Raw genomic sequence first — 19,799 nt, forward strand, 5'->3', positions numbered from 1 at the left:
TATTTTGCTGGCACACAGACCCTGGTTTGCATATTTCGCTGATTCAGGTCACATCCTGTACACACGCACGCCGTAGCCAACGTCTGTTGATATTCTCGGTCTCTTGCCCAATTTCAGTTTGAGGTGAAAGCCTTCCTTATTAGCCAATTTGGATACCCATTTACTGTGAATTACTCAGCCTGATTATTATTCATGAATGGATAAATCTGAAATCTCAGCTCCCCGCTATGCCATTTCTCTTTCTCCCTCCCCATGCTCCCTCCAGCTCCTGAAATGAATATATTTAAAGGAAAACAGGAGGCAGCAGACGACACCGCTTGGACTCTGATACCACAAACACACCAACGGCTGAGAAAGGATGCAGTTCCCGCAAACTTGGCCAACGGCATTATTTACCCCATGGCTGAGATGTGCCAAAAAGAAGCCCCCAAACCGCCTGGCATCCCCTAAATTGGCAACAGGCAACAAGGAGTTTCTTCGTGTAATTCCAGGTTTGGAACGGAGATGTGCATGTGATCCTTTCCCCAGCCAGGCCAGGAGGCTGGTAATCCAATTAACACATCCTTGGTTTAAATTTTTCCCTTCCTTTGTCCTCCTTCCCTGGAGGAAAGGCTTTGTCAAATCGATCACCGGAGAACTTTGCAGCAAATCCCTTCATCTGACACAGAGACCTGTGTAGCCTCTTAACTGATTTTCAACAGAACCTAAGCCAAGAACAAAGCTGAAATCCCCTCAATGAGGGAGGAATCCCCCCCTTTCCATCAGAAGTTGCCTTTTTATATAATTATTTGCAGAGCCACGGTGAAATCATGTAGGAAAGATGGAGTGGAAGATAGTCAGCCTGCTTTTGGTTCCTCCCTCACGCCCAAGAATATCTTGGCTAGCACATCAAGTGACAACAGATTGGACTACTGCAAGGCGCTTTATATGGGGCTGCCCTTGAAGAGTATTCGGAAGCTTCAACTGGTGCAAAATACAGTGGTGTGGGCGGTTGCTGGTGCCACTTACTTGGCACAGGTGACGCTACTGCTCTGCGAGCTGCATTGGCTTCTGGGTGCAATTCAAGATGCTGGCTGTCACCTTTAAAGCCCTTCGTGGTTTGGGGCCAGGTTACTTACAGGACCATCTCTCTCCAGTTGTTTCTACCTGTCCTACCTGATCTGGCAGGAAGGGCATGCTCCGGGTACTGTGTTGGCTGGCAGGGCCCAGAAGGAGAGCCTTTTCTGCCATGGCACCCACCCTTTGGAACATCATCTCCCCGAAATTAGATTGGCCCCGTCCCCGTTGGCCTTTTGAAGGCCTTGAAAACTGGGTTGTGTGGATGACAGGTTAGATTACACCCGGCTGCTCTGTGTCTCTATTTTGATTCGTTCTTATATTGCCTATTTTGCATTTTTTAATTTGTTCTCCCGTAAGCCGCCGAGAGTCACGCAAAAGTGAGATGGGCTGTTATATAAATCGAATGAAGGAACGAACGTTCCCCAAGGTGGAACTCCCCAAATGCTTGGGATTACAAGTCCCATCATCCAAAGCAGCACAACCGTGGCTGGGAACGCTGGGAGGCAGCACGGTACGGTGAGTAGGACATCAAACTAGGACTGGGGAAACCCAAGTTCATTCGTTTGTTTCTTGATTAACTTCATATAGCCGCCCATCTCACGGCCGTGACTCTGGGCAGTTTACAAAGTTTAAAAACAGCGCAAAATAAAACGAGCAAACAAAACATACCCCCCCCCAATTAAAAACAATAAAACTATTAAAACTCAAAAAAAAAAAAAATCAAATCCTGCTACGGAAACTCCTCGGGTGACGTTGGGTGAGTTCTTCTTTCTCAGCCCAGCCTGTTTCGCAGGGTGGCTTGTTAAGGGGGATAAAATGAAGGGAGATCCCCTCATAAGCCAGAGGAGGAAGAAGGCTGGGTAGAACTCAGATAAATGAATAACCTGAGATGAAAGGTCTGGGGTTAGGCAAGGCTGATCTGTTTCAGAAGAACAGCAGCAGCCCCAGCGGTGTGAGGTGTAAAACTACAACTCCATTTTGCGCTTGCGTTCGTTCCCCATTACCTTGAAGAGGATTTGCTCTGTTCGGGAAGCTAAGCTTAGGGGCTTATGTGTGGCCCCAGACCACGTGGCTGTGTGGACTTTTACCTTTCCTTGTCGTAGGAATGCGGGGGGGGTGCATGTGTGCGCGTGTGTAGATGCAACAGCTCCAGTAGATATCGAAGGAGCGGTAGCTTGCAATAACAAGCTTAGGTTTGCTGAAATCCTCCTACATGACTGCTAAAAGTACTATAACACAATATCACTTGGTGCTAATATAGGGTATTAGCAGGCTTAGTTGGGGGGCCGAAGCCAAACATATATAATATTAAGAGACTCACATTGGAGGCTAAAGTCAGGACTTTGCTGCTACAGGGTGATTTAATTTTGCTGCTTCCCATTCTTCTGGAGAGTATATAGAGAGAGGCTTTATTATTATTATTTTTTATTGTCATATTGTTATCCACCTCTGCCCCCAGTAGTTACCTGTGTACTCCATCCATCCATCCATCCATCCATCCATCCATCCATCCATCCATCCAATTTATATAGCCATCCTTCTCACATTCGTGACTCTGGGTGGCTTACAATCAAAACATAAATATTAATACCATTAATAAACACTAATAATAAACATTAATAACATTATTAAGCTATTAGAGACTAAAGCAGATCCATTATCCCTTCGTTTCTCGTTTCTAGTCTTCCCAACACCACCTCTTGCATAGAGGTTTGCAACTGGTGGCCCCCAGGCTGCATGCAATCCCTCAGAGGTCTGGGATCACTCTTCAGTGGCTACCAAATTGTAATCAGAGGGACCAACCTGAAGTTTCAGGGGGGAAACTTCCCTGCAACAAGTGGACTTCTGTAACGGGCTGTGAGAATAACCTTGGGAGACAGGAGGAAGAGATGCAGCCCAAACAATGGTCTGATAAGAGGTATCTCAGCCCACAGAAGGAATGGGGGTGGAGAAAGCGTTTCAGAAGGGACTCTCCCTAGTTCTATGGGAAGTAAAGGCAGGGGAGGAGGAAAATGCTTTCAAACTTGCCAGTTTCCGTTACTGCAACCTTACAATAAAGGTAATATTAGTACTTATGGTTTGGGTTTCCTGTCTGGATTACCTTGAACGGCTAACTCACTCCCTCCCTCCCTCCCTTCCTTCCTTCCTTCCTTCCTTCCTTCCTTCCTTCCTTCCTTCCTTCCTTCCTTCCTTCCTTCCCTCCCTCTTGTCCCTCCCTCTTGTCCCTCCCTCCATCTCTCCTCTTGTAATAGGCTGTGAGAATAACCTTGGGAGACAGGAGGAAGAGCTGCAGCCCAGACAATGGTCTGATAAGAGAAATCTGAGTCCAAAGGAGGGATGGGGGTGGACAAAGCATCTCAGAAGGGACCCTCCCTAGTTCTTTGGAAAATAGAGGCAGGAGAGGGGGGAAGTGCTTTCAGATTTGCAAGGTTCTGCTACTGCAACCTTACAATAAAGGTAGTGTTAGTACTCATGGTTTGGGTGTCCTGTCTGGACTACCTTGAAGGGCTGACAACTTCGCAGCAACGTGTAAACTATCATCGAAAGGACTTTCTGTAGCCTAAAGAGTGGGGGGACCCACCTGAAACAAATACTTTTCAATTACATGGGTGGAAGGTCTTTAAGACCCTCAGAAAAAAAAAAAGAAAAGTTCCAGGGAGAGAGGGCCTAGAAGAAAAAAAAACCAAAGGGTTAAATTAATGTTCATAAAAATCTAAGCCTTTAGAAGAGTCTCTGTTCCCTTCTTCTGCCCCCCTCCCCAGCTACCCCCTCCCCATTTCTCAACCCCTGGTAACCCTGAACATCTGACTGGCAAGCATTTCATATTTCAATCTCAGCAGAACAAATTGAATTAGATGTTGAAACCAAGCTTGGCTCTGTTCGCAGAAGCCTACCTGCTCTGCTCGCACTAATCCTTTCCCTGCTGCTGCCGAGCACACAGGCTTCTTCGAGGGAGATTTGGCCTGCCATGAAAAGCAACAAGGGGCGAGAAGGGGGGTGGGGGGAATAGGAAGACACCAACTACTTGTGGCAGAGACATTCCAAACTTTTTTTCAGAATTGTTGGGTTCTTGGTGTTCTTTCAGCTTGGTGGTTTTCCTGCAGATATTTTGTTACTAGGCTAGGTAACATCATCAGGGTATGGGGGAGTGGGATTTGCTGGTTGTTTATATATACTAGCTGGCCTTGCCAGTCTTAGTTGAGCTGTGGTTTCTTCCTTGAGAGTTCCTCAATTAGGATAATGAAATCTCTGCAGGAAAACAACCAAGCTCAGAGAAGACCAAGAACCAAGAACGTTTGCTGAGACTCTTGGTTGGTAGATAAGGAGACATACACTGTGGCACCTGTCTACAATCTGGTACCTGCTAGATGTGGAGGTGGGGACAAGAGAAGCTTAGAGAAATCCAGTGGACCTAATAAAGACTGAAACTAGTGTCTGAAGGAGCTTTTGGCAAAAATTAAATTTCTCATCACAAACCCTGGTTCCTTTGCATATATCGCAGAAGGTAAAGATAGAAAATGCTACAAAGCGAGTGAAATGGTATGTGGGAATGATCTTGGGAGACAGGAGGAAGAGCTGCAGACCAGGCAACAGTCAGATAAAAGGCAGCTGAGCCCACAAAAGGAATGGGGATATGGGAAATCTCAGAAGGGAGCCTCCCTAGTTTCTTAGACTGTAAAGGCGAGGGGGGAGAGATGTACTTTCAGACTTCTGTTAATGTAACCTTACAATAAAGTTAGAGCTAGTACTTCTGGGTGTGCTTCCTGTATGGACTACCTCACAAGGCTGATAACATGGTTCTTCCTCCTGTCTCCCAAGGTCATTCCCACATACCATTACAGTGAGCTTTCTTCCTAGGCTGTTGGAGAGAATGGGCTAATATCAAGAAAGGAGATGTGAAAGCAAAAACTTGGACATATAGACATGCAGGAAGATCAACATAGAATCTTTGTAAGTGGGTTAACCAGGACCTGGTTGCGCAATCCCCAGGCAGGATAATATCTTAAGCAGCTTCCAAAGCAACACAGGGTGGTCATCCTTGCACCTTTTAGCATGCTCCCTCCAGAAACTCTTGAGAATAAATGTAAGATCACCTCACTCCACTCCATTTGGAGAAGGTAAGATGGCATCAGTGGGCTACTCCCTTTTTTCCAGGACAACTTCTGTGATAGCCCTTTTAATACGAAATGTTCCAGAGAACTTTCATGTAAGCTAATTGTAGATAAAGATTCCAAAATCTTGTGGTAAATTGCAAAATTCTGTTTTGGAAGACTGCCGGGTATGAGGAACAGAAAGTAGAAAGCTTGAAATCAGTGGTCCTCTCTTGCACTATTTATTTTATATTGATTTTACAGAACTTTATGTAGCTCATATATCTTTTATTTTGAGTTATCATCCGAAGCAATGCAATGCATCTTTGACCTGCACAATATAGTTTGTAAATTGATCATTGGAAATACAATATAGATACAATATTATTTGAACAATGACATCCAGGAGAACCCACAATGATGTCATGCCTATCAGAATGTCATTGTGTAGATGATGTAAATTATGTGATTTGCCTCTCCTATCCCCCCCCCCGATGTATTTGAAGGACAACAGATTAGAGGCTGAACTATATTGTTCTGAAGGGTGATCTTCACATTTTTAAAGTACAATGAGAATATAATGAATCTAACTTAATTAGGTCCAGTTTGGCAACAACAGTCAGTAACACAATGTCAAGTGATTGAAAACAGCTCTACTCATTTTTAACAGCTGTTTTCAAGAGCTTTAGTTTATATAAGTTGGCATCCTTACTTATTTGGACTTAATTAAGCAACAGACCTCACTAAAAAAAAAAGAACGCTCAAGAGGTCTGTCCCTGAAGCCTAAACTAAACCTAACTGTAGCCTAAACTTAACCCCAGTCTTACCAGGTGGTTAAGAGACTATGACCTGGGTTGGAAACAAAAATGCATGAGGGATTTGCTCCTTCTCCTTTTTGATACTAGCTGACTTAATCTCACATTTCTCAGACCAGTCTTCTCCTACCTGGTGTTCTATAGGCATGCTAGATTTCCATTCCCACCATCCTAGCTCGCAAGGAATTATGAAGGAGGACACCAAGATGGTGAAAGATGTCCCAGACTAACACACAGACAGGGTTTCATATTTCTCCAAAGGTAATGATGCGGTGCTGTGTTCATAAAATAAAATAAAAATCCTGATCAACAGGATTTTTCTTAAATTCTTATTCAAGGAGTAATGTATTTCTTAATAGGTTTCAACATGCTTGCCTTCCAAACATGGGAGGTGAAGTATATTTCTGGGGTCTTGCAAAGGAAAAAAAATACGGCCCCAAATGAGTGATCCATCTTGATGGCTTTCAGCTGGGACACTAAAGAAGGACCACCTGGCGTCATCATCGCTTCAAAAACCCACCACTCGCAATAAAGTAAACCCACCACTAAAACGTGGTAGTGGATCTCGATGCTTCAACCCCCTTTCTCAATTCACTATCTGAAGGTGGGAGGGCTGCAGAATTTGACTGCATTTTCTTCTATCTTGCCTCGAAAGACCCTGGCAGGTTCATTTTATCCCGAATTCCTGAAGGGTTTAAGTGAATCTGGAGCTCAGGCAATTCTAACACTCTGCTTTTTTGCTCTTCTCTCGATCTCTGACTTCCTTGGAAGTTAGGAGTCTTTTTCCTGCAGGCATCTGTGCTGGAGTTGAACAGTAGCTTTAGCTGGGATTAGCTGCTGCTTGCCTGCCCTCTTTTGTCCTCTACCCCATTCATGCTGAGGGTGATTACTGGATGGATCCAAAGGCGCCCTAAAGGTATGCTCTTCCAGAGGGACAAATGAAGCACCGCTGGACCTGGTGCTCATTCCAGAAACACTGTGGGAAGTAGACAGTTATTTAACCTGGGGAGGATTAGCCTGGCAAGTTTGCCCTGTCTCATACAGAGCCAAGAAGGAGCCAGGTGTATTAGAGAAGCTCTGAGCCACCTGTATGGCCAGATGGAACCTGGACGGCCAAGGGAGAGGTAGTCTACCTGAGAAGAACTAACCAAAGCAGTTTGGTTCTTCTTCGGCTTATGGCCACTCCACTGTTTGGCATTTTAGCAAGCAGGACTGCACCCCAAACTTTAGTGAGGGGAAGGGGCTATGCTCTGGGCAAATGCAAGGCCCAGCTCAACAAGGGGGGCTCTGAGGCTTGGAGGGAAGACCAGGAGGAGTAAACTTGAGTCAGAAGGAACTCCAGGCAAAACAATCTAGCTGGGAATGGGAACTGGAGCTGACAAAGCCGTGTCTTTAAGCCAATGAGAGGAATGCAGGAGGGGCCAGTTTGCAACACATAGCTGGGCCCAGCATGCCCCACAGGACTGGGTCACAGGATCTTTTTGCTCTGACACACATTATATTCCTCAACTGTCTGCTTCTCAAGGAGGGAGCTTGAGTTCTTCTTTGATTGGTGATGCTGAATGTATTCTCTCCCTCTCTCACACATGCACATCTGCAACTGGAAGTCCATCAATCCATGGTAGGAGCTACAGTTAGACTGGAGAGGCTGAATTCCCAAACCTGGAAAAAGAGGAGCCAAAATATTTCAAGTGGGATAAACATTATCTTGGAACGCTGGGTTTCTCAACCATGTCACCAAGAATCTTCCTCTGCTTATAACTTGAAGGGATGATTTTTGGGGGGCGCCTTCAAGTCAGCCTTGACTCCTGGCTTCTGCCTGGACTAGTCCCTGCAGTTTTCTTGATGGGATTTTTGGAACTGGTTTGTCCTGGCCTTTTTCTAGGGCTGAGAGAGAGGGACTGGCCCAAGGTCCCCCAGCTGGCTTTGTGCCTAAGGCAGGACTAGAAATCACCATCTCCTGGTTTCTAGCCTGGTGCCTTTAACCACTACACCAAACTGGCTCAGGTAACTTGAAGTAGTAGAGTTCATTCTCCCATCTTGGAGCTCTACCACCTTCTTTTTCTGCGTGAGAATCAAAGCCTTCTGACTGGAAGAAGGAAGAGGGAGAAAGAGGACGATGATCATAGGGATGACGTGGTGCAGCAAACCAAGGAGCTTTTAAAATTATTTGAGAAGCTCTGCTTTTTCTAGTCCTCCAAGAAAAAGAGCTAGAGAGAAAGAGCGGCTGACAAAGACAGACTTTCCATGACAGAACTCGCTGCCCCGGCTTTCCTGGGAAGATGCCATGATCAAGCCACATGGGATGGAATGGGTCTACAAAGGAGGAGGTGGTGTGATAGAATTAAGTAGAGACCCAGGTTCTCAGGAAGGAGGGAGGACATTCCAGGAAAAAAAAGTGGGAGACAAGAGGCAACATAGCCCAGAGCAGGAGCATGGGAAGAAGAAGAGACTTAAGATAGCCACTCCCTAGATTCTCCCAGAGTATATCTATTAGGTTAGCATAGTACAGATTTAGTCTGGCAAGATTCTGTCTAAATGATGTAAGCAACCCAAGAACTGAACTTGGCTGGATTGTTTCCCTGTTGTTCTTGGACTGGCCCTGACACCACATCTCCTGCTGCTTGACTAGCCAACAGAAGAGCAACCATTCGCAAGACCCACAAAGCCTTGCCCATTCTTTCCCCACACAAGGACCACAGAATATCAAACATTTCCTGGAGAAAGTTGATGGGGACTCTGTATTTACAAAATGAGAAGTTTTGATCCAGGTAGTGTGAGGGGGTACTACCAGAACTTCTTGCAAGGGTTAGGGATGACCAGGTCAAAATTTCAGTCCATTTCTTTAGAAATAAAGTACTTGACCTACCTTGAAGTTCTGAACTGAGGATCCTAGCTATTCTCCTCATTGTCTTCATCATCCTCTAGATTCTCCAAGATTTCTTCTAAAAAGGCTGTCCGCTGCTTCTTGACTGGGGGATCTGTGTAAGATGAAGTGACACTGCTGAGTGGAAGTGGCAGAACACCGTTTCTTCCTGTCCCCCAAGCCAGTTAACACCAAAAATGTCTTATCGGAGAGGCGTTCCTGACTCACAATGCCTCTTTGCCCTGAGTGGTTCTTTAGGGTTCCTGGCAATGTGGGCAATAGAAAGGAACTGTAAGAGCTGTACTGCAGAGTATCTGGAGGACGAAGATGGCTACATCTATTGTAACTCATCGCTGGATCTCTACGTTCCCCCTCCCGATCCAATCATTCATTAGTTGGCTTGAGCTGACCATTTCTCATGCACATCACCATGTTTACATGCACCCAACGGTATTGATTTTTTTTTTTTAAATGCAGCCATGGGCCAGACAGGTGAGCTCCTATAAGTTCCACTGCAACATGGAATGCAGCTGCTTAGAGAACCAGAGAGGGTTTCTCACCAAAACGCTCTATTCCATCATTCTAGTCATCATTTCCACCAATCCCCCATCCTAAACAGATGCTTGGATTGCTATGATAGAGAACAGACTCCATCCCAATGGGGTGTGTTTAATCCCACCTTCCTTTGTCATTCTGTAAGCATGGAGGCTCCTCCAATCACCTCCCCTCCTGGGCACGTAGGACACCACTTAGACTACATGAGAATCCAAACTGGGAGAACGTTTATTATCCATATATATATATATAACTTATACGAGCACATGCCCTAGGGAGATACCACCAACCAGATTTGAAGAGTCAACTGGAGATAGGGTCTCCACAAGAACAAAAAGCACCCACTTTAGACTCCAGGAAGGTTTCCCAGCAATGCAGAAGGGCCACAATTAAAAAGGTCCATGACCATCCCATGACATCACGGAGGTCATCTAATCTCATAAGCTGAGGTGGGGGAGAAGCCAGCTCACCCCACATCTACCTTTGGCCCCTTTCCATACATTTTATACAGCTCTCTTGTTATTGCCCAGGCTTGAAAAAAGTCACGAGTGAATTAGGGGAGACCGCTGAACTCATTCTTCCCCTGATATCGGTGGGGGAAAGTAACACTTCCCCTCCTGTACTTTTCCTCATTTTAGAAAGCAGTTCTCCATGTGGAGAACAGCTGTTCAAATCCCGATCTTACCCATCAAAACTCCCATCTCAGACAAACAAATAAATGTACTTGCAGGACTCGGGGAAAGGGTGTAAAATAAACAGATAGAACAAGCTGCTGCATTTTCTCCTAGCATTACAGCTGCTTCCAAAGATAAACAAGAAGTAAATGTCAGAAAACATCAATACAAGGGAAATTAACCTGACAAGAGCTGCGCCCCCTCCCCTCCCCCAAATCCTCTTGCTTCTCCATCCCCAACCAAGCAGTTCTGCATTTTGGGAACCTACCCCTCACCCAATGATTTTATTTTTCAATTAATTCTTTGACAGAAAGCCAGGATGGTAGTATTTCTGCTTCTGTACTTTTATGATTGTCGAGGGAGGCGGAAGGAAAAAAAAAATGGGGGGGGGGGTAGAAAAAGCCAGGAACACCCTTAATCTCCCCCCACCCACATACAGCTTCATCCGTGAGCCAAGAACCAGAACTTTGGAGAGAAAGCAAGCCAAATTGTTGAGAGAAGGAGATCTGAACTGAGTTCAGAAGACTGTTATTACATCTCTTGATTAATATTTAAAGGAATGCATAATCCTCTAGGTTTCTCTTTTCCCTCCCTTAAACAGCAAAAATGTTCTTATCTAGACTAGGTACAAAGTTTAGCATATTTAGAAGAAACTGTCTAAAGGTTGCGCTTTCTTCTCACCTGCATTTCTTTGCCCCATCCTCTCCATCATCCACCTTGATTGATCAGACATCAGTAGCTGGTGGGAGCAACACATTAAACTAGACTACTGTTTCCCAACCTTGCCAATTTCCAGGTGTGTGGACTTCAAATTCCAGAATTCCACAGCCAGCATGGCCATTGATGAGAATTCTGGGGTTTGAAGTCCCCACACCTGGAAATTTGAAAGGTTGGGAAACACTGGACTAGACTAACATGAGCTTGGGAACTTTATGGCCCAGCATATTGTGGGACCCCACCCCTGTGTTAGGAAGGGGTATAAATCAGGGCTATCACGTAAAGATATCATATAAAGTTCTACTTCATAAAGTTATAATATGAAGTATTGTGTACAAAATTGGGCACATTTTCAGAATATTAATAGGTTAGAACAGGTTCAGAGGAGGACAACAGTGATAATCCAGAGACTTGAGGACGTGTTATATGAGGACAGACTGAAAAACTTGTGATGTTAACTCTGAAGAAAAGGAGATTTGATATCAGTGTTCAGCTATGTAAAAGGTGGCCTTGGGAAGATGTTCAGGGATCAGAAATAATGGGTATTAGTTGCAGCCACCTAGCTGGTCTACAAGCTAAGATCAACAACAACTTCCTTAAAATTAAAAAAAAAAATTAGTTGGGATCACTGTGAAGGGAATAAGAAAAATTACCTCCCTCATCCTATTCCAATCCTATCTCAGTTGATTGATTATGAGCTATTGAGTCAGTGTTGACTCTTTGTAACCCATCATAATCAATCAATCAATCAATCAATCAATCAATCAATCAATCAATCATCCTATCCCAAACTTTATTTGAGCTTCAGGAGATAAAGAAGTTAATATCTACTCTGCAGTAGTTTTGGGCTGGGTTAAGAGAACACACTGAACCAAAATTAACCAACCGCACTTTAGCCTAGTACTTTGTACAAATCCAACTTCTGGGCTTGCCTGATGCTTTAGAGTTGTGCAAACCCTACTGACATGAATTCGTTTGTAAGTCTTGGTTTGGTCTGATGCTAAAGAGCACCTCCTCTGTGGCCAGTAAGAGTCCTTGCCATTGAAAAAATGACCCAGAAGGAGAACCTCTTCTCCTCCTTGGTCTGAACCTTCTCACAACTTCAATGACAGCAGAAAATCCTTGCTATGGATCTCCACCAAGTCTGACCAGCCGATAAAGCCACCCCCCAACCTTTCTGGAACTTTTAGCTTAGATCAACAAAAGAATTTCGTACAGATCCCAAGGAAAAAAAAGCCGTCGATTGCTTTTCTTTTACTGTAGCATTTTGCATTTTCGCTAAACACTGCTTAGTTTCTTTTCTTAGCAATTACTAGGTAGCCAGAAAGAGCAAGGGTAAGGTAGGGTAGGGATGTAAGAAAGAAAGAAGCTGACACATTTGTGTGGTCCCAAAAGTGAAGGCTTCAAGAATCCAATAACACACGACGAAGCAAAATAAAATAAGGTGGGGGGTTGATAAAGGCTGTTCACTAATACACTACTCAGCACTGGCCTGATTCAGAGTCAGAAAAGGCAGTGGCAGAACTTTGCTAATTTCACATAAGAAGGTGGTACAGCCATCTACGTAGTGCTGAAACTACACCAGAAATGGATACCCAGCATCTTGTAGGCTTCATGAAGCCCATCTTCTCCATACATCCTCCACCCACGATTTTCAAGACCACATTGCCAAATTTTGTCAGTGGATTAAAAGCAGGGTGACTTTTCAGCTAGAAATAACTCACTCAAAGCAAAACTGGTGTATTAAGCTTTGGTTAGGCTTAACAAACATGAAAAGATAAATATTCGCTCGAGTTGAGCTGGCAACTGCACAGAATGGTTTCTCCCAGTATTATTATTATTGTTATTACTATTATTGGCTTCCTAGTCTAGTCTACTGCCCAGAATTCCCTAGTGGTCTCTTACCCAACTACTAGCCGAGCCCAACGTTCCTTAGTTTCTGACTGAAACAAGGTCCTAATGGATATAGAAATACTGATTTCAAAAAAGGAACTCGACTCACCCCTCCGGCCAACTACCCAGAGTAGTTGGGAGTTGGGCGGAAAACATGTTTAAATAATAAATAATAATTTAAGTTGATTTAATATAGCTACCCACTCCAGAAGACTCTAAGCAGCTTGCAAAATCCATAAAAAGTAAACAATTAAAACCCACATAACTAGGCAGTCCAGACTAAAACAAGAAATAGTACAAAAAACAGGACAATGGCTTGACCAATGGATCACACCCACGTTAACCCCAGGCCTGGGAAATTAATAATAATAATAACAATATTCTGCGATGTTACCTTTAACACCATCAAGCAACAACATCTGCCTATCCCAGGTCCTTGGGAAGGACTCGATAGGTGGACAAAAATGCCAAACCCAGGCTAAACATCTGATTGTGTGACCAACCATTAATAATAATGTAACCTGTTCCTGCCCTGTCCATTGCTACTGAAGTTCTCCAACCTTGAGTTCCCACTCTTTTTTGGACATTGGAGCACACTTGGGATTCTGAGGAAGTGTCGTGGTCACCCTCTCAACATGGCAGCCTGAGATAATGCATGAGATGAGTTGAAAGACAATCAACTTGACCAGCACATAGCAGTATTGAAATTTGAGCCCTCAAAGTCAACCCCACTCTCTCCAGACCTTCAAACTTCTTTTACCCAAGGTCAACAACCTCAAATGATTTCACTGCACCCTTCCCATAGCCAAGATCCAATCCTCTCAATCCTTCGCTTGTTTCTGGACAACCTCCCCACTCCAGAACATAAAAGTAGGGTTTATTCCCCTTGCTTCTCAGAATGAGAGTAATGGCTCATTTAGCAAGTGAGATGCAGAATGCGTATTGCATTTTATAGCTTTGGATGGATTTTGTAGGTACTCATTTTTTTTAACAATTACATTTTGTGTATGAAACTGCACAAGCACGCTTTGATCACACTGAGGTTCGATTTCGTATTGTATAAAAGCACTTGGCATCTTTAAAGGCATGCTGAATATGGCAATACTTGTTTCTGGAGCAGATTCTGTGGCTAAACTTCTGTCTTCCCCATGTTCCATAGGCTGCTTCTACTGCCTCACCGATTTATTTAATTTATTTGTTGGATTTATATAGCCACCCACCTCACCTACGTGACTCCAGGCAACTTACAATAAAATAGATAAACCAGATAAAATGCATAATATAAAAATAAAAACACATAGCAGCTGAGCATCACTGTATTCTTGATACAGCTATTTTTCATTCATTAGACCCTGAGGGCACAGCTGATGCTAACAGAATTGGAAAGCACAGGATGGGGAGAGAAATGTTATAAAAATATTAAGTGTGAGTTTCTACAATATACTGGCAGAGGCTAACATGGAGTTGTGTTTAGGGTGTTTTACAACCTCGCCCACTGTGTGACTCATGTCCTAACATAAAGCCATAATATGGTTTGCTGGGGCTCAGTATGCCATACAAACATAGAAAGTCTGTTTCCTTTATTTGGGTTTAGAGTTGTGTGAACACAGTCAACAGGGGAAAGGCCAGCACCTAGAAGACAATCTCCAAAATTCTCCTCTCTTCTGAAAGACTTTCTAAAGCAAATTCTCTTTCATCTGATTTAATGAGAGTGGGAAAAAATACATAGGAGTTATTCTCTGTCTAGTAGTACCCACAAAAGTTTTGTAAATTCAGCTGAAGAAACAGGCGAGTTGTGTGGACTTAGTCCTGATCCAATCTGGAACATATAATCCACGAATAGATAACCTGGTGTCCTTCAGAGATTTAGAATAGCGTTTCTCAATTCTGGCAGCTTCCAGATGTGCAGACTTCAACTCCCAGAATTCTCAACAACAGCCATGCTGGCTGGGGCATTCTGGGATCTGAAGTCCACACATCTGAATACTGTCAAAGTTAGGAAACAGTGGTTTAGAACTTCCAACAGCTCCATTCTGGCACAGTTGGAGATTCAGGGAGTTGGACTGTGAAGGCCCCAGGCTGCCCATTGAATATGCCTTGATGGTTTGGATGTTCATATCTGGGGGAGCTTCCTGTAATTGGATCAATCCACCAAAACATGATGTCCACAAGCCAACCATACTATGACTTCATATGATGCTCCAACTGATGATGCTAAGACAATGGCTTCTACACCACAACCTAGTCTACAGTGTGGTGCAAACCAGCCATTTGATTGTAACATGGCCAAGGACTGTGTGCATGACAGTCCCATTTTTCAATGGACCATCCTCTCTCTTGTGATCTGCAGCTTCCTGCTCTTCCATTCAATCTCACAGGAAGACACCTGTCAGCCTTGTGAGGTAGTCCAGACAGGAAGCACACCCAGAAGTACTAGCTCTAGCTTTACTGTAAGGTTACATTAACAGAATCTTGCAAGTCTGAAAGTACACCTCTCCCCCTTTGTCTTTACAGCCCAAGAAACTAGGGGGGATCTTTTCTGAGATGTTTGCCACACTCCCATTCCTTCTGTGGGCTCAGCTGCCACTTATCTGTCCATTACCTAGTCTGCGGCTCTTCCTCCTGTCTCCCAAGGTCACTCCCACAGACCATTACAACATCAGGTAGGAGCTCCCTCGGGGGTGCTTTTCAGTAATGGTGCTACTTCAAACCCCAGGGGAACCCTGCTCTTGAGAAATCATCAGAGAGTTTCTCCTGGTGAAATTCAGAGCAGTTATCCATCCAATTTCTACACTGACAAGACTGGGAAATCTGTTCGTTCCCAGCTCTCCACCAAAGGTGAGCAGAAGCCTACATTCAGTTCTGGGCCTCCATTTTGGAAGCAGGAAGCGCAGGAGAGAAAGAAGAGAGACTGGCACAAAGCTGACCCAGCTTGACATCCTTTCGATGCTGGTGCAAGCAACGGAGCTCTGGCCACGGCCCCCTGCGACCCTCCAACTTTCCATTTGCAAGGCCTCTCCTCTTCTCCGAGACGAGCTCGCTTCCCCCGTCCAGGCGGAGCCCGGGCTGAGAATTTTCCTTCTGTCAGTTTAATTCTTTGATCGATGGGGAAGAGCAGGAGACGCAACCCAGCGCAGCTGGCCTCCCAAGTTACCCCTGGCAGGAGATCGCCGGCTCTGCTGGTGATGGCTGAGTGAAATGTTTGTGGAGCGCGCAGAACACAAGTCAATAGTAATTTAGCTGGATTGGGAGCAGGTTCCTCCTCCACACGCCTTGCAGCTCCCGAGAGGCAGGAGTGCATGCAGGATTATTACTGACTCTCTCGGAAATATTTCCAAAACAATCCTCTGAGAAGTGGGGGGAGGCGGGGGGGGAAGAGAGGGGAAGGAAGCGAGGAGATAGAGAAGTGCTGCAAAAGCTGATGGCTGAAATGCACCGCCTGATTCATTTGGAAGTTTGTTGCAGCAGCCCTTGGAGAAGATGTTTCAGCCAGCACAGGTGTTTAGGCACAGCTCCAAGACCGTCTGTCCCCCGCTTCAAGTATTCTTGCCCTCGGCTTTATTCCCTGATGCTTCCCATGCAGGAAACAATTTCCAGTGGAGGGATGTTCCAGAAAGGTGCGTGGACTTAACTCCAGAATCCTCAGCAATGACCACACAGGTTGAGGGATTTGGGAGTCCAAGTCCTTATCTCTGGAAGGTGTCCAGGCTGGAAAGATTTTATTGGCTCCTGGGGAAAGAGCTATTAGCTTACAACCTGCTCGTGGGCTTGCTAAAGGCATTGAGTTGACCACCCTGGGAGAAGAGGTGTTTCTTACATGTTCTTAAGATCCCACCACTTGGCGTGAGCAAGCTGCCTTCAGCAGAGCTGCACAAAAAGTTGATTGGGAGATTTTCTTTGAAGGAGATTTGATTTAATTTCCACCTCAAATTGACGGGCTTAATTGAATCGGAAAGCCAAATCAAATAGACAAATTGAATCAGAGGCCTCTAAAAAGATTCAGACGCTTCTGGGCACGCCCAGCCATCTTCTCCCTCTATCCATTCAGAAATCCAGATTGATTCAATCTGAATGGCCAAAGCGTATTGGATTTCTTTTCGGCCCCTTCTCCATTCAAAAGGCAGGATCAGACTCTTCTTGTTTCTTCTGCCCCCAAACTGAATCAAGACCTCAACTGGGAGCTTGCCCAATGCACCTTGCCCCTTCTGCATCCCTTCCACCAGAGCTGTCCATCTTAGACCCCATCTTTTGAGCCCCCTTCCCTGGGAAGACCCTTTCTAGTTTGCTGATTCTGCTCCTCTTCTTCAGTTAGGAACAACCAGGCCCTCGGCTTCCGGAGGCAACGCCAGGCTGCGGAGGTCCCAGATGAACCCAGCTCTGCAAGGTGCGGGGGGAAGAGGCCCGACCTTCTGCAGGAATCAGCCCTCAAGCAACAAAGGAAAAAGAGGGAGGGAGAGAGCAGAGGCGAAGCCAAAGCTGAGCATGAAGTCAAATATAAAACCCATTTCCCTCCTACACCAAAGAACAGCAAACAAAGATTTTTAGAGTAGATACCTCTGGCACTATTGTGCTCTGGCCAATGAATTTCCCAGGCACCGCAGCCATGAAATAAGACTGAAAGCCTGTTTCGACTGTGAGCCTGCTGTTTGAAATGCCCTGTGGATGAATAGCACGCAGCTAGGGCCTGATTCTCCCTGCTCCTCGGCTTTTCTGTCTGCTTCTTCCCTCCCCGCTTCCGAAATAATAACAGCAAAGTCCCCCAAAGAATGCCTTCTTGGCTTGAGAGAGGGGGACACCAAAAAGCTTGGTGGGGTGGGTTGCAGGGTTAACAAAGGGAACATTTGGGGGGGGGGAGAAAGATACATGCAGTCAGTTCCTCCAAACATGCTGAAACCTTCGTGGAAAGAAGAGGCTCTCTCTGGCGATTCGCCTTCTGTAGGTCTGAGCGGCCAATTTTTAGAAACGCACCGAGCGCATTCCAGTCCTGGGGTCTCTTTTCTGTTGCTGCATCCATGCTGTTCCTTTGAACAGGGAGGGCTCAAGGCATTTTGCTGCCTGAAGTAGAGAACAAGCAGTGGGGCTAACTTTGGTGAGCCAACACAAACGCAGGGGAGGAAGAGAGATGTTGTTGACTGGGAATGCGTTCTAAGGCAAACTTGCCTGCTTTGCACTGGAGAGCGCAGAGCAAAGCTCTTGTATTCCTCCAAATGTTGTGATGTGATATGGAAGGGAAGGGAAGGGAAGGGAAGGGATGGGGGTAAATGGATGAGGAAGGGAAGAAAAAGGAAGGGGAGGAAGAGAAAGAGAAGGAGGAGGAGGAGGAGGAGGAGGAGGAGAAGAAGATGAAGATGAAGGAGGAGGAGGAAGAAAGGGAGGGAAGAAAGGAGAGGAGGAGGAGGAGGAGGAGAAAAGAAGAAGAGGAAGAGGAAGAAGAAAGGGAGAGAAGAAAGGAAAGCATACCTGGAAAATGGCTTATGAAAGCACATGGGTGAGGAAAAGCACTTGCACAATTGCAAACATGATTTTTCTTCAAAAAAAAGAAAAGAAAGAAATGGTGCGCTAGGGCAGGGTGGCCAATCCATGCCCTGTGAGCCACGACCTGCTCTCTTCCCTGCACCTTCCTGTGGTGGCACTCGTATTCTACAGCAGGAGTCCTCAACCATTTTGTCCCCCCTTCACTTCCCCCAAAGCTAGAAAGTTAAGACCAAAGTAACAATCATGGCAATAATAAGGCAGACCCCTTCTGTACATATCCCAGCTTCACGGGTGTTTAGTTGATTGGCGGATGGGCTGCAGACCCTGATATGTCCAACCCTGTCCAGTTCTGGGTCAATGGGATAAGCAAAAGGTTTGCGCTTAAGGTAAAAAACGGAATGAAACCGAATAACATGGATTTATGCATTTCTAACCACACAGGAGAACGGTATGTGTCAAAAGGCAGTCTGAAAGCATCGGATTAACCAAGGCATCCAGAAAACACAACAAAAGTTGTTGTTAGCCACGCCTGCTTGAGGGTTTTTGATAAAAGTAGCCACTGCTTGCTCACAGGAAACTCAGAATTAGAATTAGGAAAAACTAAGACAGATGTGCATGATCCACGCTCAGGTGGAACCAAAATGGGGCAGGAAACACTGAATTATACTAACAGGATTCTCAGAAGAGGTGTGTGTGTGTGTGTGTGTGTGTGTGTGTGTGTGTGAGAAAACAAACAGAATTCATTTTTTAAGCCTCCAAAGGGCCCAGAACAGGAACACGGAAAGTACAACCTGCCAGTATCTTTTCTGCTGCCTTCAAGCCAAAAATGGGTGGGTCCAAAAATGTGGACCCTTTTCTTTCAGTGTGGTCCTCTTGCTTGTAAATGCATAAAATCCAGGTCATTCCATTTCATTCCGTTTTTCACCTTAAGCGCAAACCTTATGCTTATCCCATTGACCCAGAACTGGACAACGTCTGATGGATCATAGTCTGCAGTCCATCTTCCCAACCAACACCAGGACTGTACTGAATAATCTCGCAATAGTGGAGTCTCCGGAGACCAGGTGTCTTGTAACAAAACGAAATCATATTTATGAATCAAGTCTAAGAAATATGGAACATCTTCTTTGGATTTCCAACCAGCAATGTTCTCAGAAATCAAGGACTTATTCTGGCCTTTGCTCAGTCAGTCTTATCTTCAAAGATTATGAAGTTGGGTTGGAGTTGAGTCAGCTGTACCCAAACACCTAGAAGAAGCTACCTAGTGAAGCTGGGACATTTTTGGTCTTATTTTTTGGCCTTTGGGCCAAAAAGGTGAGGGTGAAACTAGGGAGCTCCTCTTTCCATCCTTTAAACCATCCCCAATCCCCCAAATTCTACTGCCAATGTTCCAACATTTGGACACAATATGGCAACTTGTTCTTAGGAAGCTTTCTTTTGGAAGTTGAGGAGGAATATCGAGGGACCAAAAGGATGCTTTAAGCCTCACCAATGCCCAAGACACCCATTTCATTCTTGAAATCCACTCCTCAAATGGCCCCTGTCCCACCCAGTTTGGGATTCGACCACACTGCCATTTAACGCCTGAGGTGCCCCTTAGCTGATGGAATTATTTTATTAAGTCTTCAAAGCCTCTCCGGGATTTAATTTTTAA

The 19,799-nt window shown here is 45.1% G+C and overlaps 1 protein-coding gene across 2 annotated transcripts in view; it reads right to left on the reverse strand.

The window, feature by feature from the left end:
* RBM19 (RNA binding motif protein 19) overlaps positions 1–19,799 on the reverse strand; it is an 82,610-nt gene that overhangs the window by 4,297 nt on the left and 58,514 nt on the right. Inside the window, exons 24-25 of one of the 2 annotated variants that reach the window (XM_088143247.1) lie at positions 8,835–8,946; positions 5,377–7,627 (exon numbers count right to left, since the gene is read on the reverse strand). In XM_088143247.1, the coding sequence (XP_087999373.1) occupies positions 8,858–8,946 (89 nt within the window). In that variant the 3' untranslated portion in view covers positions 5,377–7,627; positions 8,835–8,857. Of the gene's footprint in view, positions 1–5,376; positions 7,628–8,834; positions 8,947–19,799 lie in introns of those variants that run through there. The other variant, XM_088143248.1, reaches the window with a different exon arrangement.

Source organism: Python bivittatus, unplaced genomic scaffold (assembly GCF_059951505.1).
Source record: "Python bivittatus isolate LINGU-HERP-01145 unplaced genomic scaffold, Pbiv_v1 ctg000280_np1212, whole genome shotgun sequence".
NCBI classification, from domain to species: Eukaryota; Metazoa; Chordata; class Lepidosauria; order Squamata; family Pythonidae; genus Python; species Python bivittatus.